The sequence below is a fragment of the Podospora pseudocomata genome (genome assembly GCF_035222375.1).
Source record: "Podospora pseudocomata strain CBS 415.72m chromosome 2 map unlocalized CBS415.72m_2, whole genome shotgun sequence".
In the NCBI taxonomy this organism is placed as follows: Eukaryota; Fungi; Ascomycota; class Sordariomycetes; order Sordariales; family Podosporaceae; genus Podospora; species Podospora pseudocomata.
The window spans coordinates 832,173-855,833 of NW_026946365.1; the positions used below are offsets into that span (position 1 = coordinate 832,173).

Below are 23,661 nucleotides of genomic sequence, written 5' to 3' on the forward strand. Positions count from 1 at the left end.
GCGGGACTTTGCTTCTTCTAGGAAGGAGGTGGTGGTGGAGGCGAGGGTTTGGCGGGGGATGTAGGTGTGTGTGCCGTCGGTGGTGATGTAGGATGATTTGCGGGGGGGGAGGGTAGAAGAAGACAGGGGGTTGAGGGTGTCAAGGGTGTGGGATTGGGAGCGGAGGAGGGTGGATTGGACTTCGCGGTTGCGGCGGTGGGTGTGGAGGGCTAGGTAGGTTAGGGAGAGGGTGAGGGTTAGGCCTCCGGTCTATTTGTTGTGTGACTGGTTAGAAATGAATGGGAAGGGTAAAAAGGGGGAGGGGGGAAAAGGGGGAACATGCGAAGCCGGCTATGAAGCCCATTTTGGTGTCTGTCGGTGGTGGTGATGATGGTATGAACCCTGAAGGTGCGCGATTAGGGGAGGAGCGCGCAAAGGCGCAACGCGGTGACCCGGCGGTCGGAGGTTATGTGATACTCAAAGGCAGGAAGGAATGGAAAAGCTGCAGTTAATTGATCCTTCCCCAACTGAAGCGCATGTTGCTCAGATTACCGTTGGAAGCAACAAGTCCACGAAGTGACGTAGAGAGATGGGCTTGTGAACAACAGCAAACAGGGACCCAAGGGGCACCCGGGCTTGGCACTCATCCCGTCACCGTTGGCCCCACTTGTAGCTTTTGCGCTCCCGGCCGGCAAAAGAGACGGCCGGCGCTGATAAGATCAAAAATTCATAGGTACCGTACCGGAGCGCAAAGACACACACAACACACCAGTTGCCCATCCCGCCGAGGCGCATCCGAACCCACCCACCACCCCGGCGCACCCATTGACGACGACGACGACAACAACTTTGATACCCCAGCCTTCCCAACCCAACCTCCCCACCTCTAACGTACCTACCCCCCCAAAACAAACCTTCAAAATGGCCGGCGGCCACGTCAAATACCGCCACCTCTCCCGCACCTCCTCCCACCGTCAAGCCCTCCTCCGCAACCTCGTCACCGAGCTCGTCCGCCAGGAGTCAATCCACACAACATGGCCCAAAGCCAAAGAAGCCCAGCGCCTCGCCGAGAGGCTCATCACCTATGCCAAAAAGAACAACGAAACCAGCAGGAGACAAGCCCAAGGCATCCTCTTTGTACGTCCCTTCCCCCTGCTCCCCTTCCCCACCGCCCCCTCTAACCAGCAAATATAGACCCCCGACGAACTAATGCCCAAACTCTTCGGCCCCATCCGCGAGCGCTACCTCAACCGCCCCGGCGGCTACACCCGCGTCCTCCGCACCATGCCCAAAAACAAGTTCGACCAGGGCGACTCCGCCATCCTCGAGCTAGTCGACGGGCCAAAGGACATGAGATTTGCCATCACCGCCGCCGCTGTGGCAAGAGACAGGAAATTGGGGACGGGACACACGGACATCACGATTAAGAATATCCAAAAGGTCACGCAGTTTAGGCCTGAGGGGAGGGATCAGTTTGAGGAGATGGTTGAAAAGGTTGCCGGGTTGCAGCTGAACATGAATGAGCTCAAGGACAAGGCGGTCAAGAAGGAGTAGATCAGACAAGATGGGTGTGTTTTGTATAATATGGGGGTGGGAAGGTGGTGGTGGGAAAGATGCGCGCAAACAATTCTTCACAAGTGTAATTTTACGAAACAGCTAGAACAAAAAGGTATGGGAGGGCTGAAAACCACCGGAAGGTGGGGGGCAAAAAACATAAAGAACGAGCAAAAACGATTAAAAACAAGATTGAATCTTCTCTATACGCATCCGGGTGAAGAGACTATACAAAATCAAAAGTGTCCCCCTGCTCCTTGATCATCTTTCCTACCCTCGAAGTCCCCACAATCCTCTCCAGCTTCATCAAGTCATACTTGCTAAACATCACCCTGACCACCCCCTGTCCGTGCTCCACCATCAAGCTCTGCTCGCTCTTCTGGAGGTAGCCACCCGCAATCTCTCGGTAGAAAAGCGGATTGTCCGGTAACGAGTACATGATTACCCTCTTGACACCCTTGATCTGATACCGTCTAAAGTGGTGGGCTCGCTCGGTGTACAGCAGCACCTTGTGCCTTCCCGTCAGGAAATGAGACCTCGCCCTGGAAGCCTCGGGAATGTCCGCGTATTCGGATATGGTACCAAAGGTGACAGCCTCCACGATGGGGTTGTTGGCGAAGAAGTTTCTAACCCGGACAAAGTCGAGATAGGAAGGGATGAAGATGAGGGTGCCGTTGGCGTCTTTGGCATTGCGCTTGGTGAGAAGAGGCACGATGGCCTTGGTGAAGTAGTTGAAACGGGCGTCTGGGTCGGCGGCGACGGTGGGGGCGTCGAAGCGGCTGAATGTTTGGCGAGCCTTGACAGGGAGATATTGGATTGTGCCGGGGCATTCTTGTTGTAGACGGACTTTGCCGGCCCAGTTGTGACAGTGGGCACGCATGAGCTCGGCCAGTTCGGGGGTGTTGAAGGCCGAGAATACGACAGTCTGGCGGAAGTACTTGGCCTGGTCGTCAAGGTACCAGCTGCGGACACGGCTAAAGTCGCAGCCGTGGGCGTCCTTGGGCTGGATGTTGAGGTGTTCGAAGATAAACTCGACGTGCTCCCAGTTCTGCATCAGGAGAGCGTCGGCTTGATCGACAATGACGAGCTCGATCGACGAGAGGAAATCAAAGTCGACCTTTCTTTCTTCTTCGGAACCGATGGCCATACGGAGACCCAGAGGACTGGCAAAGATGATGTCCGAGTTGTAGAACTGAGAAAAGTACTTGACAGACTTGCGGGTGAACTTCATCCCGAGGCGGAACATGTCGTCGTCGTTGCCTGAGAAGAGGTCCCGGAAATCTTCTGGCTTGTCATCAGAGAACTTGGACAGCTTTTCAATATATCCGTCTTCAAAACGCTTCCTGTTCTCCTGCTGGTCTGGTTGGCAAACAGAAAGAATGCTGTCGACCATCTTGACGCATGACTGCCTAGTTGGGAGTAGCATGAGAACTTTGGGACGGGTGAAGCCCTGATCCCTAAGCTCGAGGTCTTCGTTGGCATCGGCTTTGGCGAGTCTGGCGTTGTTCTTGATCACTCGGTCGCGGGTCTTGTAAAGATGATTGAGAGCATGCAAGGCCGCCAGATTCCGAAGATCCTGTGATGATCCAACTGTTCTGTCGCAGTACAGCACATCCCGATAGTTGAAAAGGAAAGGTGCCACGGTCTTCTCAACAGCGCCAAAGGTTGATCTTTTGAATTCCATAACCTCCTTCAGCCGTTTTTTGAGATGCAGATTCGAAACACTCGTTATTGGTGCTGGTAATGGCAACTCCTGTCCGTCCTCTGTCTGTGGATAACTCCAATAGGCCCTGGTGGACTCAAAAGGCTGCCGTTGCATCTTCCATTTTCCGTTTTGCGCAGCTCGCACTCTTGGCGGTACTGTGTTTTCGTCGGGGTTTGAGATGTGAGTTTCGAATGGGTCGGTCTCGTCCAGATCATCGTCCTCATCAAAGAGATCTTCGGGTTGGATATCAGCGGGGTCCTCCTCAGCCTCTTCAACTTCGTCAACATCTCTTTGCTCCTCCTGCTCATCGTCTCTCTCATCCTCGTCGCCAGATTCTGGCGCTGGCGCTGCCTCTGGTTGATTGTCCTCTGCTGGAGCATGGTCAAGCTTTCTCCTCTTTGCCTTTTGCGGGTTAGTCTCAATGAGTCTCTTCATGAGATTTACATATGGCTGAGCGGACGTGGCATCCTCCTCCTCATCCGAATCCGAATCAACAAGACTCATGACATCAGACTGCTCCTCCTCCTCCTCTGGAACACCTTCATCTTCACTTTGGGAATCGCTGAATTGTGTCAGTCAGGACCTTTTTGTTTCAACGAGTTGAATGACCTACTCATCATTCGCAAGTCGTGCGCTGTCGAACTTGGCGCTGCGTGGTTCTGTCGGTGCGCGTGCTCTTCCTCGCCCTCTACCTCTCGTTCCACCTCTTCCTCGGGATGCAAATCCTCCTCTTGCGCCGCCTCTTGATCCTCCCCGTGAGCCTCCACGCGAGCCTCCACGCGAGCCTCCCCGAGGTCCTCCTCTAAATCCTGCACCTCCTCTTGGTCCCATCTTTGACCTTTGAGTGAATGAGTTTGTGATGCAATTTGACTGCAACAAGTCAATCGATGGCAGTTTGCCAGAAAAGCTGTATAAATTTATTCTATTTTCAGCCTTGCCGCGCCGGCAATCCAGGAAGCACCATGCCAAGAGACAAACCAACAGGGGTCGTTAGAAGTGCCCCACTGAAAGCCGTTCGCAGAGGTCCCGCTGGAAAAAAAAAAAAATGGGCAGCCTCGCGGGTGCTGCAGAGTTGAAAGAAAACTGACCAAAAACTGCCCCGCCACTTATCAGCTTATCTTAGCGCGCACAACCACACAGGTCCCGCATCGGCTGCAAAACCAAAAATTCGAGGTCTGACCCCAGCCCACCGCAGGCTCAGGCTCAGGTTCGTGCCAGTTGAGTTGAAAGAAAGAGAGAGGTCCATTTTTTGCTGGCCAGTGACGAATCTCCTCCCCGACCCGCTCAGAGGCAGACTTCCCTTGTCTCCTCCCCCCATAATCTACTCCATAGCTGGCCGTCAATTTTCCCTTTGCCTTGCCCCGGGGTCCAACGTCCATTCATTCCCGATAATCGTCCATCACCACTCCCAAACCACCACCCCGAGACCACCCGAGACCACTCAACATGGCTGTCGACCAGGAGAACTTTGTCCACCTCACCAGGCCGCTTGCGCCCACCCTCCTGGGCTTCGGTGCCGGTAGCGCCCCGCTTACCGTCAACATCCAGCCCCAAGTATGCCAGCCCCTCCTATCCTACCTACTACTCCCGGACCGGCACTCTTCCCCCAATGGCACCTTGATGTCTAGACTGGGTGTCATGCTGTACGATCGCATTCCTGGACTAACCGTGCCATCTCTAGTCTGTCTTCTCCATCATCGACCATGCCGTCCGCCGCGATATCAACGGCTCCAACTCGAACCGCGTAATCGGCGCCCTCGTTGGCACCCGCAGCGAAGATGGAAGCGAGGTCGAGGTCCGCTCTGCTTTCGCCATCCCCCATGTCGAGACCGACGACCAAGTCGAAGTCGATGTCGATTACCAAAAGAACATGCTCGCTTTGACCCTCAAGGCCGCCCCCCGCGAGCAGCTTCTCGGCTGGTACACCACCTCCCACGAGCTTAACTCCTTCTCGGCCCTTATCCAAAATTTCTTCGCCTCCCCAGAGACCGGCACCTTCCCCCACCCCGCCGTCCACCTCACCATCTCTTCCGACGCCGGCAGCGCCATCTCCACAAAGACGTACGTCTCCGCTCCGGTGACTGTTGTCTCTGAGCGCGCCGCCGATACCTGTCTCTTCATTGAGGTTCCTCACAAGCTGTTGATCGCCGACTCGGACCGCTCTGCCCTGAGCACCGTCTCCTCGGCCGCCCACACCGAAGCTCGCGCCGCCCCTGTTGTCTCGGATATTGAGAACCTCGCCCAATCGCTCGAGGTTGTCTCTGACCTGTTGGAGCGTGTTTCCGGATTCGTCGGTGAGGTCCTCGACGAGGAGCGTGACGGCTCCCACGCCCTCGGGCAGTATCTTATGAACGCCTTGTCTCTTGCACCCAAGGTGTCCAACCTCCAGATCGAGAACGACTTCAACAACCACATCCAGGACGTCCTCATGGTCAGCTACCTGGCCAACACGATCCGCACCCAGATCGACCTGTCGCAGCGTCTTGCCACAGCTACCATTGTCGGATTTGGCGGCGAGGCCGGTGAGAAGAAGGAGGGCGAGGAGGGCGAGAAGAAGGAGGGCCGTGAGGGCGGCGGCGGCGGTCGCGGAAGGGGAGGGAAGCGTGGTGGTCGTGGCGGTGGCCGTGGTGGAAATCAACAAAGGGAACCGAGGGAGCCCCGGGAGAATGGCGAGTAGAAGAAGAAGAATCTTGAAAAATAGATGATGGCCTTGTGCGGTTTCTTGTGCACTGATATCTTCCTCTTCTTTCGTCTGCTTTTCGACGGAAAAGAAACGAAAATGTTGTTTTTCTTGGTTCTCTCAAAAAGCAGGGTTTTTGCGGCGGGATATTATAGGGGGGTCTGTCTACATGGGAAAGAAAGTCATGGCGTTCTTTTTTATAGGAAAGGGGAAATAAAAACATTGTAAAAAGCGTGATCTGGGGAAGTCTAGCTGATGATGTGAGTAAGAAGGGTCTAATAGGGGGCATGATCGGTAAGAAGTCATGGCAAAAGTGACGGGTAGGAAAGTGACGGGTAGGAAAGTGACGGGTAGGAAAGTGACGGGTAGGAGGTTGTTGGGTGCGGGAAAGTTGGGTAACATAATGTCAGACACGGATTTGTGTTCAAGAGACTGCGCACATCCTTAACCAACAACAAACCCCCTACTACCACATAAACATCAGGTAGATAGTATGTACAGTTCGTCTTCCCCAAGAACCACACTTGACACATCACGCATGCACAACTGATCAGCAGTTAACACACCCTGTATTGTCTATCTCACATCTATAAAAACCCTCGCCACGGCCCCAACACGAAGCAAATACAACATTATATCGCATTAATTCTATGTGGAGAGAGGCCTCTACTCCTGCTGTAACAATTCCGCTCGCCTCCCCCCTCCCCCGATTCCATCTTCCCTCCTACCCTCTGCAACCCCAACAAGAGAAAGAACGAGCTAGAGTGGGGATGATGAGAGGAAGATGCCCGCTAACTTTTTGAAAAACACACCCGTTCAATTTGTTCTTCATTCAAGGTTGTTAAACACCACCCTTGATAGGAAAAGAGAAAGCACACCCCCTCCCTGTACGCCTAAAACGCCTCGATGCAGTTCACGTCCCGCCACCCACCCAAGCCAACAAAAACCCAGACTTTTGCGCCTTCATGAACTTTACGTTATCCATTTTGAAACCTCTTACTCGAACGACACATACTTTGTTGATTAGGGATTCTCATCATCAAGTCGAGGGTTTCTGCGGCAATGTGGCTGGGTTGCCGTAGTTCGGTAGGTGGCTATATGTCTGCTGTCCTGGCGGCCCGTTGGACTTGGGTGCCATGTGTGGTGGACCGCCCATATGCTGCGGCGCATGCGGGGGCATGCCGTGCAGAGGTTGATGCACATTGTGGTACTGCGTCATGGAGGCGTTGGAGCTCTGTCTCGTCATACTGTAGGCACCGGGCACCGGCCCATAACCGGGCTGCGGCATTGGCTGCGGAATCGGCTGCTGGTACCCCGCGTAACTCAAGTGAGGTGAGTTGAACTGAGGATGCGGACTGCCGTGGTGAGAGCTTGTTCCTCCATATGAACCAGCCGGCGGCGGCGTAGACTGCTGCATGGGGATTCCGCCGCCGGGCACAAAAGACTGCGTCTTTGGGTTGAAGGACTGACGGCTGTAGCTCCCAGGAATTGGATGCTGGCTCTTGGGATCGTTGGGGTTGACATTGACAGGAAGCTGTCCAAAGGCATAAGGAATCCCAGCATGGCCAGGAACAGGGCTCCCCCGCGGAGGCGGATAAGCACCCTGAGTGAAGGCTGGGGGCTGTTGAAGTTGAGGTTGGGGCTGCGCCTGGGGTTGTGGTTGTTGCGGCCATGCTGGCTGCTGAATGGCCGGGACAGGAGCGTTGTACATCGGCCCGGCCACTGGGGGGGCATTAGGAGCCTGATAGGCCGGCTGAGGTGGCAGTGGAGCTCTTGGTTGTGGTCCAGCTGGAGTCTGATACTAGGCCGCAGTTAGCAAGGGAGGTGTTGGTTGAAGAGAGCATACACGGAACGTACGGTCTGAGGCACTGCATTGTAATGAGGAGGATATCCATTGCCAGGCATCATCTGGGGAGGATGCGGTTGGCCAGGTCCATACATGGGCTGCATGGTGGTCTGATACACCGGTTGTGGCGGCTGTTGCTGCTGGTATTGCCCGTTGAACTGAGGTGCAGCGACCTGATAATACTGAGGCCCTGCAGCCGCCCAGGTAGATTGTTGGGGCCCGCACCAAGCAACGAACTGCGAGCGAGACTCAAAGCCCTCGTTGTCATCTCGTCGTTGCTTGTTGACCTTTCTTTTTCCACCGTTGACTCTATCCTTGGCGGAAACAGAGCTGGCACGAGAGACACCATTACTGTCCTCGCCATCTGCACTGTTGTCAGCAGACGGTCATGCGCGGCGCGCGGCAAACAAACGCACCTTGGTTCTGATTCTCCTTATTTTCACTACTTCCAAAAATGCGTTGACGGGCTTTGTTGTACGCCTCTTCTCGCTCCTCTCGCGTCATCCTGCAGGGCTGGGGGTCAGACAACATAGCTCTCTTCAATCACAAACATGTACACTTACTTCTCTCGAGGGACAGACTTGTCCTTGCCATCGCTGCCAGCTTCCGAGGTTGGCTTAGAGGGAGCCGCACTTACGGGGCCAAACTCTCCATCCTCACCCCGACGCATGATCTTTCGCGGCATCACGGCGGGTGCCGGAGAACTGCTATTAGGAGTGTTTGCTGCAATACTAGACAGAGAGGGAGGGATCCGGCAGAAGGGCGTCCTAAAGATACGCACCGCCCCAGCTTGGGACTCGAAGGAGTGTGTCATATGGTAGTAGTCTGCCAGTTTATGCATCAGCATTCTGCAGAATGAGTTGCTTGGAGGTAGGTCCATGAAAGGCTCTCTGTCGGGTACAACGTCAGCAATGTCGGGAACAGTCGGCAAGGGGGAAACTGCGTACTTTGAATCCTGTACGAATTCGATCACCTGCTGTTCCAATCGCAAAAGAAAGATGCGGTCCTTGTGGGACTGCATAGCTTCCAACAGCTTCTCGTCTGGGTGTTGGCTCAGGAAGCCGTTTGCCATCCCATCAGGCGCGACTGCTCCGCTGGCAAGAGGCAGCTTCGCATCTGAGGTAAGCTGCTTGTCGGAGACACCACTTTGGGGGGTGGCGATTCCCTGGTTTTTGTTACCAACCAGGCCATGGTGGGCAGTCGCTGCTCGTGATGGCATGTCGCCGATTTGGATGCGGTGAATGCGAGCGGCCACGTCTGAGCCCATGCGTGAGCTGGCCATGTAGGAGCCGCGGATGGAAAACGCATCGTCGTCCTCGGCCGCAGCCTTCACGCTGGCACTGTCATCAGGACGCAGCGATTCCTTCTCGTCTAGAGCGAATGTGGTCCCGGACGTGATACTTTTGCCGTCAAGACTGGGCGGCTTCGTTCCAAGCTCGGAATTCGAGTCTGCTCGTTGCGAAACGTCGTCGGCTGGTGTTTGGCCGTTGCTGGCTCTGCTTGACCTTCCCACGGCGCCGGACAGAGACCCGTTGGCCACAACGACATTAGACGGTGACGCCTCGAGCTTTAAATCCTTTAAGCCCTCAACAACCTTGGCATCCATGGACTGAGCCGTGCTGGCCATCTTCTGCGCAGCTGGTGAAATGTTCGATTCCGGGGTCGACATTTCGAGCGCGGGGTTGGCGGTGACTACTGGCGGAACCGGAACATCGACGCTCTTGGTGGTCTCCCTTTTCTCCTTGAGCGGCGATGGACCTGGTGATTTCACAATGGTAGTAGTGGTGGAAATGTCCTTGGACGCTGATGCAGCGGCAACCTGAAAGCAATCACTTATCAGCAAGCATGTTCTTGCGGCTTCAACAAAAGGCGGACAAGGTTCAGAGCATACTCTTGCAAACGACAGTCGTTGGTTATCGGTCACCACAGCAGAGGGAATGGCCGTCATCGTGCGACCTTTGTTCTAACGAGCGCAAATAGAAAATTCGTGTCTGCCTATGTATCGAAGTTTCCGAAGACAAGCGAAAATGCAGATGGTTTCGGTCCAAGAAGTGTCAGGCGGGGGAGGCCGGTTGACTTCGTAATAGGGCAGAAAGCAGAAGAGTGGCGGTCCGGCAGAAAGACGAAATCAAGAAATGAAACGGAGCAGAGCTGTCAAGAGCGAAGGAAGTGCGTCGGTATTAATCATCGTTGGTCTTTGTGGCCGTGATCGCAGAAAGGGGTCTGTCTGTCTGCTGGATGAGGGCGACGACGATTCGATCGATCCAGGGGCGGGATGTGATGGTTGAGCTTTTGTGCACTCCAGGTGGCTACCTTATCGCAGGACTGCACAGGTGCCCGTCGTTTTCCGACCGTCGGCGCTCCAGACGTCTGTACTGTGTGTCTGGGGTTCTCGACACAGGGAAGCCACAATTGGGCAGTTTGAAGAAGGGCAGATGGCTCGGCCGGGTGAGGGGCGGTGGTGGGAGGATTTCCAGCGTCCGACAAGTCGTTGTGGTTGCACGAGGAAATCCGGTGAGGAGGCTTCCAGGGTTGCAGGTAGGTGCACCTTCTCTCTCTTTGCCCGCTGGAGCCAGTGGCAGCGGTTTGTCAGGCAAGCGGGCCGGCCCCGGTTTTATTTTATAGGCGGAGCTACCAAACAAACAAACCCGGACTTCTCAACGACCCAGGGTTATGCAGCTGACTTCCCTTTGCGCAGCTGCGCCGGCCATGCTGAATTATCAGCAATGCAAGTGCCCGAGCACAAACCGGATCCAAAGCAGGCGTTGATGACATTGGGTCGGAGGGGAGGCATCATTTGGGGGACTTTTTGCTGTCAGCGCTCAGGCCGCCAGACCCCATCTAAGTTGACCAATCATCCACACATCCTCATTCCCGTCAACCTTGAGCCTCGATTCCAGCACCACGGCCCCCATGTGTGCAGTTTGCAGATGCCCACGTCACGATGTTTATGAGCAGTGGTATCGGCAGCTGGAATAGTAGTGCTGTTGTCCTCACGATGTTGCTGCTTTAAACATTCCTTGTGACATGCTTTAGCTCCCTGATAGCTCCCCTGATATGTGGTAAAAGTGTATCTAACCCTAACCCCAACCCGAGCAGCACCCGCAAGCATGCTGCACTGGCTTCACAGTGCTTGGCAACCAACTCAACTTCAACTTCGCGACAGCGCGTTTCTACACCATCGCAGCCACAAGCAGGAAAAGAATTCAAAGGCACAACCGTCTCACAGATTCTACTGGCAACCGAATTCTCGAATTCGATCATCACAAAGAGCGGCTTGACATTCAGGTGCAGCCTTCATACCTATCAACCGCCGCATCATCGCCAAATTTTCACTTCATCTTAACAATTCGGCCGCTCAGCTTGCAACTCAATCATCCACTGATATCCCAAACTTGGCATCAACCGTTTCATCGACCACAACACCAGACCGCATCTTTCTCACGATTCAAGATCACCATGTGGCGCAGAAGCGGTCCTTCCAAAGCGACATCGACAAACGTCCAGTGCCAAAAATGTCTTAAACGAGATACGTACTTTTCATTTCACCGAAACTATTTCCATTTCCCCCATCTAACACTCACAGCACGGCACTATTCCTACGAATGCAAAGCTTCAGCCCAGGAGCGGCCGTATATTCCCCGACCCTCACGAACTCAGCAGCTGTTCAACCCCAAGCTCCAACCCAAGCTTACCAATGCTGTCCCGGATGACATTGAGAAGAAGTAAGCTCCCACTACCTGAGTCCACTGACCTCAAATGCCTAACTGTCCCACAGGAAGGGCGTAGCCGATAAGATCCTCGCTGAAAAGGAGGCCGAGCGTGCCAGGAAGCGAGAGCTGGAAAGGGACGAGGAAGAAGAACTGTCCGTAAAGGGTTCACCACCCCTACGGCGGCACAGGTCGCCATCTTACGACTCCGTATCCAGCATCTCGACCAGGTCCCCTTCTCCAGCCCCAAGGCGCAGTCCCAGTCCCCCAAGAAGAGAACGGATCAGCCGCGATATGGAGTTGTCTCCCCGTGGACATCCGGTTCGTCCACGATCTCTAAGCCCGGAGGAGCGCTATTCTAGGGAACCGTCAGCCATTCCGGAGAGAGATTACCCGCCTCGGCGACGTTCCCCTTCGCCGAGCCAGGCCCGCCCACCCAGGCGCCATCGCGACTTTGACGATGAGCCTGAGCCTGAGCGTGCCCCTCGGCATGCGCCGCCCGGCAGAGACGCCGAACATGACTCGCACAGACGTCGGGGCTACTCGAGATCCAGGTCGAGATCTCCTGCGCGTTCTCCACCAAGGCGCGATGGGAGAGGCCGCGGTGATGGTCCTCGGAACCGGTTCAGGGACAGGGACGATGACCACCCCAGAGAAAGAAATGCGCCGCCAGCCCAGCAGCGGGCACCTCCGCCGCCGCGCGAGAGGAGTCTGAGTCCCTTCAGCAAGAGGTTGGCGCTGACACAGTCGATGAATATGGGTAGATAGATTGCAATAATTAGAGCGAATCAAATCTGGGTATCATATGCCTACTTTTTTTTCTCTGCAAACCATCAAGCAACAATTTCGTCTTGCTCATCAAACCGTCGGGCCAACCCCAACTCCTCATCCTCGGCCTCCTTTTCTCTCCTGGCCTCTTCCTCTTCCTCCCGTTCACGTAGTTTAATCCCCTCCACAATCGCCGCCCCGTCCAGCATCCCATCCGCCTCCTTATCCTCACTTTCCTTGCTTCCCCTGTGACTCTCCTCGGCAACCTTCTTCTTTTCGGCTAATCGTTCTCTGACCATCCTCGCAATGGCATTATCCGTCCTCACATTCAGCACCTCCATCTTGGCGTTCAACTCTCTCTTCAGATCCCAGTTTGGTTTTTTGGGTTGGAGCTTGAAGAGGTCGATGCCCTTTTCTGCCGCCTGGGCTGCGTCGATGGCGGCTTGGCGGTTTACTTCGTCTTGGAGGTCTGCTGCTTGTTCTTCGAGGGTGGGTGCCTCGAGGGAGAGGGTGGGGGGGGCTTCGAAGCCGAGTTTGGGGCCTTTGGTTTCGGGGTCGTAGTTGCGGCCGGAGAGGTGGAGGTGGGAGACTTGTTTTGTTGGGGGGGATTGGGAGCGGGAAGGGGAAGGGGCTTCGTCTGATGCGGAGGGTGAGGGTTGTTTGCGTTTTAGGGATTTGAGTTTTGCGAGCCGGGCTTTGCGGTCGTCGGTTGCTGCTGCGAGGGTGGTGTGGGAGGACATTTTTGTTGTGATGTGGTGGTGGTTTTTCGGAGGGAATTGATGTTCCTGGTGTTGTTTGACCGCGAATTGGTTCGAGGTACACAGTCGCGCCGCCTGTGAACAATTTCCAATGGAGGATGATGTTGGATGTGGGTCCCTGACAGCGGACAGGGAAGCTTTCGACAGGGTTGGGGGGTTTGCGTGCCGAGAGGTGGGCTGCCGCTCGTTGCCGGCCGGAAGCTCTGCAGCCCCTCGCAATGCCGATTTTTTTTGATTTTTTTGGGAGCTAGATGACTTTCTCATCGTGATAAGAGAGACATTTCGGAGACGGCACCGGCGACCAGCGACCGGCGAACCCCCCTGAACAAATCGCTCGGGATTGCCAGTCCAACCACAACATGCCCAACCTCGACGACGAATTCGACGCATGACGACCGCACCCCACGTCCTCCCGCCCGATTCTCATGGCGCGCGACTGCATCCCGCGCCGTCGCAGAGGCACCACAATCGTCTAGTCGCATCCGGGGATGATACTGCGGGCCGGCTTGGTCGGCCGATCATGTCTGGCTCGCGCCTGTCAACGTCGGTCCCAGATACCCCTTATACACCCCTTGCTACCGCCACCACCAATATCCCAGACATCGAGAGTGCAGAGGTCAGAGCAACTGCTGGCACAGCTCGCCCGAGATGCGCCCTTCACCACTACCACCAGGTTGTCCTTCCAGAGCGACGACTCAGATATCATTCCGCCATGGGAGAAGTCTTTGGGAAAGGTCGACAGTCATATGAGCCCCGATGACATGGAGGAAACAGCCAAGGCGAATCCAGATCCTGCGAACAATGTCAACGAGACATCGCCAGAAACAACACCAGTTCTCTCTTCACTGGGGCCGGAGGAAATAGAAAGGAACTATGCGAGCACAGCTGAGCCTGGGGTGGCTAGCCACACGTTCAATGCTGCGGATCGGGACAATCAAGTACCCCAACTTGAACCCTACCGTTTCGCCGAGAGGGGAGGAAAGCTCGCTTGGGGTCCAGGTCACAGGGGCAACTGGTTGGACTCATGGGAGGCCAGGTTCCGGCCGCTGTACAGAGCCCTGAAGTCAGGGCGCGCCTATTCACGCATGTTGGCCGATGTGGAGGATTTCCCTGACTGGGGAAAAACAGAGATGCTTTTTGAGGCAGCCGAAATCGAGCAGGGGGAGTTCAAGGAGCGCCACTGCGGATTTGGCAGCGTAGATGAGTACATGGCGAAATGGATGGACTCGATGCTCTACCTGCTCCGCTACGACCCAGAGCTGGCTCCCAAATTTCTCCGGGCGACTTTTGAGGGGTTTCTGACGCCGAGGTGGGCGGTGAATGATACGGCTGAGTTCCTTGCCAAATGGTGCTCGTTGTCTCGCTCAAGCAAAAAGACTACGCATGAGCTCGCCGAAACGATCCGTCATATTCTGCGGACTCGCACTCTATACATGCTCGAGTTCACCCAACAAACGCTGTTTCTTCTGACAAGAGATATGGAGGCCGAAGCTCTGTGGAATCTGTATCGGGACCTGCTGCAGTACGCTCATCCGCTTCACCCCTACACTTGGTACACTATAGCCCGTCGTCTTGCTCGGGATCCGAGGTACAAGTCCAGGGCGTTGGATCTGCTGGAGGAAGCCATCACCAGCGGCGAGCTCCACGGCGACGCGCCCCTGACCATGATGCTCAGCACATGCATCCTGGACTTTCAAGGTGTGGAAGACGGCCATTTAGAGCAGTTGGGGCGGCTGCGCCGGGAGCTGACCACACGGTTGCTCAACCTGATCACGCCTAACAAGTATACATACAGTGTCATGGTCCGAGGCATGCGAGCCACCGGTGACTACCAGGGAGCGTGGACCATCTACCAGATCATGGTTGATCAGGGCATTGAGCCTGAGCAGTTCATCTTCTCCAACCTGCTAAACGTGGCAAAGCGCACCAACACCATCGAGCCTGTGCTCCAGACCCTGGAAGAGCTTGTTCCCGAGGCGCTGAAGAGCAGGCACATCTGGAACGACATCATCGACTCTGTCTTGGTGATATCTCGGCAGCACGACCTCCAGCTGAAGGAGGAAGGCCAACGGAATGCGCATGCTGCGTTGACGTTCCGGGCCCTGCTGCTGGTCTATGCAAGGTTCTATCGGTACAAGGAACTCCAGTCTCTTATCCCTGTCAGGCTGGGGCCGCCGTATGAGACAAAAGAGCAGGTTTTTGCAACTGCGACCTCGGATATGGATGTTGTCTTTTTGCGAAAGATTGATCTCATCCTCGAGCGCCTTCCTGAGCGGGTTGAGAAACCGGCGGTTCCGGGGTCGGATGTCATTAGCATTATGCTCAGGGGGTACACACGAGCGGTTTGGAAGGCGGGAGAGGTTATCAGCTTTTACAAGCGGCTCAGGGCGAAGCTTATGCAGGGACAATACACCGTGTGTCAGATTTGTCGGGAGCAGGACAGCCGAGTGCATGATGCTATTTTGGGCTCGTTGCTCAAGATTCCAAAGTGGAACAATGTCGCGTGGGCTCCTGCGGAGAACTCCAAGAGAGCGGCGGAGAGCCGTGATGCGTTGCAGGCGGGTTTTGGTATTTTGGAGGATATGATTGAGGGTGCCATGTGTGCGGAGAGGGTGTTGAAGGAGGAAGAGGAGGAAGAGCTGTTGGCGAAGAGGATGGCGGATGATGACTCGCCTGCTGATGAGGAGGCGGTGCAGACTATCGAGAGTGTCCTGCCAAGTCAGGAGGATGCTGTCTTGTCGGAACAAGAGCCTTTGCTGATCGAGGGGGGCGATGGTCTACCAACTGAAGATTCAGCAGCTCAAGATATAATGACCGAAGAACATATTTTAGTCGAAGAACATCCACCACCAGAAGAAGAGCACCGGCCAGCTGAAGAAGATTACCTACCACCCTCAGAAGAAAACCTGCCAACGGAAGAAAACCTGCCAACGGAAGAAAACCTGCCAGCCCAAGATGGCTTGCCTGTCAAAGATGACCTACCTGTCGAAGAGCAGAACTTACCTGCCGAGGAAGACCTATCGGTCGAAGAAAGCCTTCGAGGGTACGAAGAATACCTTCAGGCTGAGGAAGACCTCCCAGCCGGAGAAGACTATCTACCACCTCCAGAAGCCGAACGTCCTGCAACTCGGGAAGAGCTACAGCCAACTGAGGACGAAGCCCAAGAACCGCTTCTCACCACCGACCAGCCTCAAGAACCCACCGAACCACCACCCTTATCCGAACCTTCGAAACCATCACCCCCAGAACAACCCCGACAATCAGCCCCCTCACCCCAGCAACTCCTCCCTCTCCTCGACCCAGACCTCGTCACCCCCCTCCACCCGGCCCCCCGCCCAGGCGCAGGCTGGCCATCTTTCAAAGCCCAGCAGGCCCAATGGGCGGCCTTCCACAAAGACGAAACGTACCTCTACTCCATGTCGCCCGCCCCGACAATCTACACCTTTAATATTCTCTTGTCGGGCGTCATCCGCGCCTCCCGCTCCATCACCAACGTCAAAGACTGCATCAAGCAGGCAGAAGACTGGATAAAGTACCTTGCCGATCACAACCTCCAGCCCAATTATCACACCTGGGCTATTCTGGTCAGGAACTGGTCGCGGCAGCAGCGGCCCGGGGCGGTGGCGTGGGCGATGAAGAAGATGGAGGAGGCAGGGTTTAGGGCTAATAACAAGATGATGGAGGAGTTGCAGCTGTTGAGGGATAAGGAGAGGGCGTGGAGGGAGCTGGAGAGGTTGATGGAGGAGGATCTGGGGAGGGAGAAGGAGGGGGGGGGAGGGGTGGGAAAGGGAGGAGGGGTGGGAGAGGTTGGGGAGGATTGTGAAAGAGCAGGAGGAGAGGAGGAGGAAGTTGGAATTTGAGTTGGTGGTGGAGGATGAGATGTATGGGAATGAGGTTTATCGTGACGGGAGGGGGGGGGGAAAGGAGGAGAGTGATTGGGATATGTTTGTGAAGAGGGTGGAGGAGGATAGGAAGGGGGAGGAGAGGGAGAAGAGGGAGGGTGGGGGGGGGAAGGCGACGTTTTGAAAAAAAAGGAAAAAAAAAAAAAGAAAAAAAGAAGAAGGGGGGGGAGTGTATATGTACTTGTATGAGAGAGTACAAAGATGTTGGGGGGTGTATATTATTTCGGATGTATATATGATGATTAGAGCCTTGTTTATACTTGACTTTCAAGATATATTGGGGCTTTTTAGTAACATTGATTGCGAAAAATTTTGATTCACAAAAAGATGGAAATCCCAGCTTTGAATTACCTCATCGCTAGCTTTTGATTCTTTCCATCCCAGCTTGAAATGGACACAACAAGCTCGAAATAATAACACCGAATGCTTGGATGGCTGGTCACAAGTGCTTGGATAGATATTAATGAAAGACATGTTCACAGCATTTCTCACGCAGTCAAAGGGGTCAGATGTTGACAGCAACAGAAACAAACAAGCTCTTGATATTTGAGCGTTGGGGTATCATTACAAGCAAAAATACGCCCCCCTTTTTCCACACAACTATCCCAACAAACGCCTCCAACCAATGCAAATATGCTTGTCCCTCCGGTATCAACGCCTAAAACGAATGCAACTAGGCCTCCCAGACATCCTTTGACGCCTCCATTAACCCCGGATATGCGTAGAACAGATGAAAATTAGGCCTTCAAAAATGTCGAATAGGCCTCACCCCCGAACATAAAACGACGCCTCAAACAAGTGTAAACAGAGGCCTATCAGGCATGATTTGATGCCTCCCAACCAATCTTTTGATGCCTCAAACGAAAGAAAACAGGCCTCTCAAAAACAAAAAAGAACGCGTCCCGGCTTATCTTTTGACGCCTATCCGAACATGTCGGAGGCCTTCCCCTTGCCTTCATCGAGCTTCTTTGCCTTCTTCTCCTCCTCCGTCTCCTCCTCCGTCTCCTCATTCTCGGGACCCATAACCCTCCGCACCTCCGGCCCCATATAATTCCCCGACTCAGGATTGTACCGACTATTCATATACTCTGCATACTTCTTCATAAACTCCTCCCTCTTTCGTTCATGATGCCGGGTTGCTGCTCCTGGAGGGGGGCAGCGCTCCTGTTGCGGGGGAGCGGGAGGGGGAGCGGGAAAAGAGGAGAGAAAAACGGGAGGGGTGATGGAAGGGATAGGAGGAGGGGGGTAACTCGGTGGTGGTGGGGGTAGTGGTGGTGGCGGAGGAGTGCGAGTCGGCATCGGGGGAGGACGATGGGGTGAAGGAGAGGGGGTTGCAGGAGAGTCCGCCAGGGACAGCAGAGCTAGCTTGCCGATGGGGAGGGGGAGAGGCGTTTTGGTGGGGGGCGGCGGTGGGTGTGGATTTGGGGGGGCAAGTGAGATGATGAAGGGGGGGGAGAGGGAGCTGCTCCTGGTGGGGTGAAAGTCGCTTGTTTCGGTCGACTTGATGATGATGGGGGTGCTGCTCTTGTTGGGATGGCTGCTCTGGCTGGTGCCGCTCGTTTGGCTGGTACTTTTGCTGCTCTTTGGCCGGCTGGTACTTTTCGTACTGGTGCTGCTGCTCCTCAGCTTGATGGTACCGCTCTTTTGGCTGGTACTCTCGAGACCGCCGTTGCTGGTCTTGATCGTCCTGCTGGTACGAGTTATGAGACTCGTTGGACTCGTCCTCTTGCTCTTCAGTGACCGGCTGAAGACGCGGCGACGACGGGGAGAAAGCCGGGAGGGGAGAAGGCGGCGGCGGCGGGAGAACAAAGCTGGGGGGACGGAAAATATCATCTTCTTCGATTTCGTCCCAGTCGATGCTCAGCACTCGTCTGGTGACATCCCGATAGGCTTTCGCCCGTTCTTGGGTGTGCTCAGGCTCAGGAGCAAGCTCCTGGCCAGCGGCGGACGACGGCTCGGGGTCGCTTGCTGGGACCGGCGGGTCGTCGAGGGGAGGGAGAGGCGGGAAGAGTCTGTCCAGGGTTGCCAAAACGTTTTTGGCCTCTTGGGCGTGCTGGGAATTGGGGGCCTCGGGGTGGAGTTGGCGGCTGCTGCTTGCCGCCGCCCTGGTGGGCGACTCCAGGTCGTCGAGGCAACGACCCAGCGGAAGGTTCGCCATGAACTGCTTGTAATCAAGCAGGGTGAGGTCGTTGTCATCGGGCTCGTGAGGGTCCCAGAGCAGCTTTGGTTTGGAGGAGGGGGAGGGAGCGAAGACGGACGAGCTGGTGGCGACGGGGAGGTTGGAGGGGTTGGAGGAGGAGGAGGAGGGAACAGTGGTGGCAGCAGGAGCAGCACCCTCCTCGAAAAAGGTCGCCAGGCTCCTGACGGATTTGTGGCCTTTGGCCACCGTTGGGGGGGTCGCAGAGGGCGACATCTTGCGCCCGAGGTTCGAAGCAAAGGTATCTATCGACATTTGTTGTTAGAAAACTCCAGTCAAGTTGATTTCTTCGACTTTTTTTGGCTCTCAAGTAAGCAAACAAGTGAATCAAGTCGAGCACAAAGGTGAATTTCGAGTAGTCAGTCGCAAAACGGCCGAGTTGCTCGACAGTCTTGACGTACCGTGGCTCCGGCGCGGGATCTTCCTCTCCAAGATGAGGCCGGCGATCACCCCATCTTCTTTCTTCTCCTTCTTCTCCATCGTCTGTGAGCGGTAACTGCGATGGCGTGCGAGCGCCTGGTTAGTGGTTGAGGTTGGTTTGCTCGAGCAACATTAAGACTTACAGAAGCAGCTGTGAACGCCGATGAACAGTTCAGAAGCATTTTTCGAGAAGTCCCAAAATCTCAAAACAAACAAGTGCGTGCGAACCGCTTAGTCGCCATGCTTAGTCGTCCTGCGGTGCCTTCATCATCAGCTGCGGACCCGCCTGCCAGCCGCAGTCAAGCCGTAGAAGGCCCGGAGGGTTCCCAAGGTATCTGTCGAGACATTGCGGCTCTGGAAGAGTGTTCACAAGAAACAGTGGCTCTTGGAGTCCAGCTCTTCGTGGAGGTGGCAGAGTACATTGTGACTGACGAAAGGTTCGTCAGCGCAGTCCATATATTTGACTCATTACTATCAGCCTGTTGATCAGAGTTGCGGACTGTAGAGTGGCCCTGGGAGCGGCTGCACAAAACTTGTTCGCTACCTACCTCACATACAAACTACCTTATGGAGCCAACAGTAGGACCAACAAAGACCCGCTGCTCCATCTTCTAGAAGAGTTCACTTTCTGCTCTTTTGGGTGTTTGGTCTTCAGCTGAGGACACAGTCTTCTCCGTGAACCGGAGCACGGTGGAGAGCAGGAGAGACATGTTGCCGACCGCAGACAGCAATTCAGGGAACTGGGGCTGTTCTGTACATTGGAAGAGAAAATATCACGAGGATTAGAGTTTTTCTATCATGTATATGAGTAGAGTCTTCTGTTGCTATCCAATATCAACAGTTGAGGTGGCTCGTGCGTTCAGGGGCTGCTTTGCCCCTGAGCTGTTTGCCACCGCCCGGACCATCACCATGTAAACAAACGTCAATCTTCACATTTGCCTCCGAAATATAGACAAACTGGCATATTTGACTCTTCAAAGTGTAGTTTAGGTTCATTGATGCCACGAGTGTACCCTTCTTCATCTTCATGTTCAGTCCCGGAAAACACTCTCCAAGCACACAAAGTGCTGACATGCACAACAAGTGACACCCGTCATTGAAGATGACAAATGTCCGAGTGCGATGTTGTTCAGATCTGTCTTTAAGCCGCAAGCCATGTAAGAACCTAATCATAACGGTGGTAACGTGTTCTCGTAGCCGCTGGCACAAGGTCCAGACATGGCCGTTTTCGGGGGTAAAGCGGTGTCTCAACCATGGAGAGGCATTGCAAGTGTTTACAACAAGCGGCACAGGAACTCGCGATACAACACTTGAGCCATTCTCTGGAGAACTCTGGAGAGGTCCACGTTGGCCGGGATCATGCTGACTGAATGCGACCTTGAGCCCTTCTTTGGCTTCCAAGAAGCGTTACACAGACCCAGCGGCTACAACTATATCTTACCCTCGCCGTCCCTGAACATATAGCTCAACAAATTAACTCCCCAAAGTACCTTTCTCGTTTCCATTTCTCTTTGTGCCAGAATTTACAAAGGACAAGTGATGAAGTTGGCCCTTGATTCTGGCTCTGATTGGCGCTGACGGGTATCACCGTATCCATCGTATAAGCAGGCAAAATAGCGCGGTGACCCCTTTTATATCAACAGCGTCTGGTCCCAAACTCGCTTCCTCTGGCAATGACACTCACCCCTGATCCGATCGGATTTGCCAGAGGTGATCACCAAACAGAAACACCAAGCTGAAATGGCCCCCATGGGCCATGGTCAGCCCCGAAGTCTTGCAATCAGATGCTACGGTACAGATCAGGAAGCTTGCTCCGGAGCTGAAAAGGCGCTGTCGATTACCAGAAGCACCACATGTTTGGAACCAGTCTCCCGGGGCCCTTTTGTCAGTTGCACTGCACCACCTAGCACTGATAAGCTACCTAACACGGGCAACGACAAAAATATCATAATGTCGCGGCAAACACCACACCCTCACACCGAGGAGATACTGAGCACAAATGTCAGGTCAGTGTCTTCAGCTGGGCAAGCCTCCAAAGGTCCAGACCTCCTGTCTTATACTCTCACCTTGGGTCATGATCTGTTCGTCATGCCACTCCTTCAGTCACAGGTCCAGACATGTCGCGGTAGAAGCCGCTCAATTTCCAATGACGACAACGACGAAAAGCCGTGCCACGGCCGCCGCCATGATCCAAAGGGCTCTTTTCCACACCATACTGTTAGGTGGTCTCTGGGAACCCCACTGCAACGTTAATCGCGCGGCGTTCTGTCAGACGCTTTGCTCCAGTCTTCACCACTCAACGGAAAGATGAAGTTACGCTGCGCCGTCCTGTGCCATGACAACCGAGAAGGAAGGCACCTTACAGCTGATGCGCACACCCCACCATCTCACGGGTAGTCACCTCCCCCCTGTCTGTCTGAATGATCATCTAAATGGAATTCCAACCCACCACCAAACACAAGTTCCCGTCACCTCATCAAAAAGTCTTGAAATTCCAAAACTCGAGAAATACAATTGACTAGCATCATTTTTTCCAAAATAGCAAAGCGAGGAAAAAAAAAAGAAAAAAGAAAAAGGAGGCGTGACCTGACTTTCTCCTTGGCTGGGCATAATCCATCGCTAACTAACCCCAGCTTTCTCGCCGATTTTCCTGTTTGGGAACGTAGACCCTTGTACGCCTTCTCTCTCGCCTTTTTCTTCTTTTCTTCTTGTTTGTCTTTTTTCCCACGAGCGGCTTGTCACGGCCACCCCCGCAATTCTTCCCGCCCAACTGCCAGAAATAATCACAGCAAACAATTTTCTTTTCTGGCATTGCTTCTTTTCCATCTCGAACCGGCCGGCGTAGAGAAACATTGTGAGTGGTCAAATCCTCGACCGGCGAAGCGGGCATGTGTGCCGAGCTGAAGGATACCTATAAGCCGAACCGACACGAGAGGAACTGACATGGTCAGGTACACACACACACACACACACACACCCATATGCAGGAGACAGATCGACGGGCGGGCAGGTTCCTTCAGCTGCGAGCACGTCGGTCGGTAAGGTAGGCAGAGCTTGTGTTGCACCTCGACGAGGGAGAAAGGCCCCGAAACACTGCGTCTGCATGTAGTGTACAGGTAGGTAGATGGCTGCTTTCGCTAGGCAGCCGTTCAAATGTCTGACGATGACACCAGTCGCCATTAAGCAAAGGTTAACTTATCTTGCATCCATCGTGGACTTTTGTTTTTCTAGATACCTAGTCTGCAGATTCAAAATCATGTCATCCTTACCACCTGAGCCACCAGAGTAGAATTTCCAAAAGCCAAAGAGGGTAACTGGAAAAGAATGCCTTGGCTGAGCGCCATTACACTACTCCCCACAACCGATCATCATCAAAGATGTTTTGGATCTAGAAAAAGCAACCGGTTGATCGATAGCTTCGAACACTGCGAGGAGGCGCAGTGACTGTGTGGCATGGACATACTGTGTAGGTAGACAGATGGATACAACCTACGTGTAGCTCAAGTCCACTTTCTTCCACCGCTACCTCCATCTCCATCATCAATCAACATCACCACGCACCAAAATGTAACCCATTCTCTCTCGTTCCCAATTCCACTTACCCCCTTCGGTAACTACTTCGTCCTTTTCCCTCCAGATCTCCCTCCAGATCTTCCCCACTCCCGGGCGCTCGCTCACCAGCCGGCCCCCGGCCCCCACTGTCACCGGTAACTCAAACCTGACACCGAGAAGACCGACTGACAACACACACAAAAGACACCACCTTTTGCACAACGTTCATATAAATTTTTATTACAGATCTGATGGGTGCAAAATACACGACAGGAAAATAAGGCAATGCCCGAGACATACACCACTTTGGTTGTAACAAAAGTTTCTAGGCAGGCAAGATGCACCCGTCCGTCTCTGCGTGGGATTTTTACCATTTTGTGTGTGTGTGTGTGTGAAGGAGGCAACCATTTGCATAAGGGGATGGATGGACGTCTTGGGCATTTTTCCATTCTGGAAAATCACCTGATTTGACAATCCCATTCTCTGCAAGAAAATCAACTACCGTATGATGATGGCTGGAGAGAATATGTTAAATGTTGACAAGAAACAGCATTAAAACTAAACAACTAATCAACTAAAAAGGAAACTAT

General features: G+C 54.2%; 9 protein-coding genes across 9 annotated transcripts; 4 read left to right on the forward strand and 5 right to left on the reverse strand.

Moving 5' to 3' along the window:
- The first annotated feature begins 599 nt into the window (after positions 1-599).
- mrpl8 (54S ribosomal protein L8, mitochondrial) lies at positions 600-1,579 on the forward strand. The gene is made up of 2 exons (XM_062887033.1): positions 600-1,116; positions 1,174-1,579. The coding sequence occupies exons 1-2, from the start codon at positions 901-903 to the stop codon at positions 1,531-1,533; spliced, it is 576 nt and encodes a 191-aa protein (XP_062746811.1). The 5' UTR covers positions 600-900; the 3' UTR covers positions 1,534-1,579.
- A 180-nt stretch (positions 1,580-1,759) lies between these two features.
- Positions 1,760-4,232, reverse strand: UTP25 (rRNA-binding ribosome biosynthesis protein utp25; the record flags this gene model as incomplete). The annotated part of the gene is made up of 2 exons (XM_062887034.1): positions 3,852-4,232; positions 1,760-3,800 (listed from the first exon to the last, which is right to left on the reverse strand). The coding sequence occupies exons 1-2, from the start codon at positions 4,067-4,069 to the stop codon at positions 1,760-1,762; spliced, it is 2,259 nt and encodes a 752-aa protein (XP_062746812.1). The 5' UTR covers positions 4,070-4,232.
- Positions 4,233-4,250: 18 nt separating this feature from the next.
- On the forward strand, positions 4,251-6,161 carry QC762_201440 (uncharacterized protein). The gene is made up of 2 exons (XM_062887035.1): positions 4,251-4,792; positions 4,920-6,161. Exons 1-2 carry the CDS (start codon positions 4,685-4,687, stop codon positions 5,913-5,915), a joined length of 1,104 nt encoding a protein of 367 aa, XP_062746813.1. The 5' UTR covers positions 4,251-4,684; the 3' UTR covers positions 5,916-6,161.
- A 543-nt stretch (positions 6,162-6,704) lies between these two features.
- QC762_0032180 (uncharacterized protein) lies at positions 6,705-8,295 on the reverse strand (the record flags this gene model as incomplete). Its single annotated transcript, XM_062883250.1, has 3 exons — positions 6,705-7,719; positions 7,776-8,128; positions 8,181-8,295. 3 exons carry the CDS (start codon positions 8,293-8,295, stop codon positions 6,958-6,960), a joined length of 1,230 nt encoding a protein of 409 aa, XP_062746814.1. The 3' UTR covers positions 6,705-6,957.
- A 28-nt stretch (positions 8,296-8,323) lies between these two features.
- QC762_0032190 (uncharacterized protein) lies at positions 8,324-10,474 on the reverse strand (the record flags this gene model as incomplete). Its single annotated transcript, XM_062883251.1, has 3 exons — positions 9,656-10,474; positions 8,712-9,583; positions 8,324-8,654 (listed from the first exon to the last, which is right to left on the reverse strand). The coding sequence occupies exons 1-3, from the start codon at positions 9,710-9,712 to the stop codon at positions 8,324-8,326; spliced, it is 1,260 nt and encodes a 419-aa protein (XP_062746815.1). The 5' UTR covers positions 9,713-10,474.
- Positions 10,475-10,934: 460 nt separating this feature from the next.
- On the forward strand, positions 10,935-12,306 carry QC762_201460 (uncharacterized protein). Its single transcript, XM_062887036.1, has 2 exons — positions 10,935-11,489; positions 11,543-12,306. The coding sequence occupies exons 1-2, from the start codon at positions 11,224-11,226 to the stop codon at positions 12,240-12,242; spliced, it is 966 nt and encodes a 321-aa protein (XP_062746816.1). The 5' UTR covers positions 10,935-11,223; the 3' UTR covers positions 12,243-12,306.
- Position 12,307: 1 nt separating this feature from the next.
- On the reverse strand, positions 12,308-12,982 carry QC762_201470 (uncharacterized protein; the record flags this gene model as incomplete). The annotated part of the gene is made up of 1 exon (XM_062887037.1): positions 12,308-12,982. One exon carries the CDS (start codon positions 12,980-12,982, stop codon positions 12,308-12,310), a length of 675 nt encoding a protein of 224 aa, XP_062746817.1.
- A 538-nt stretch (positions 12,983-13,520) lies between these two features.
- On the forward strand, positions 13,521-17,026 carry QC762_201480 (uncharacterized protein; the record flags this gene model as incomplete). The annotated part of the gene is given in 3 exon segments (XM_062887038.1): positions 13,521-13,616; positions 13,639-16,779; positions 16,796-17,026. The coding sequence occupies 3 exon segments, from the start codon at positions 13,521-13,523 to the stop codon at positions 17,024-17,026; spliced, it is 3,468 nt and encodes a 1,155-aa protein (XP_062746818.1).
- Positions 17,027-17,823: 797 nt separating this feature from the next.
- On the reverse strand, positions 17,824-19,354 carry QC762_201490 (uncharacterized protein; the record flags this gene model as incomplete). Its single annotated transcript, XM_062887039.1, is given in 3 exon segments — positions 17,824-18,156; positions 18,172-18,293; positions 18,427-19,354. 3 exon segments carry the CDS (start codon positions 19,352-19,354, stop codon positions 17,824-17,826), a joined length of 1,383 nt encoding a protein of 460 aa, XP_062746819.1.
- Between the last annotated feature and the right edge of the window lie 4,307 nt (positions 19,355-23,661).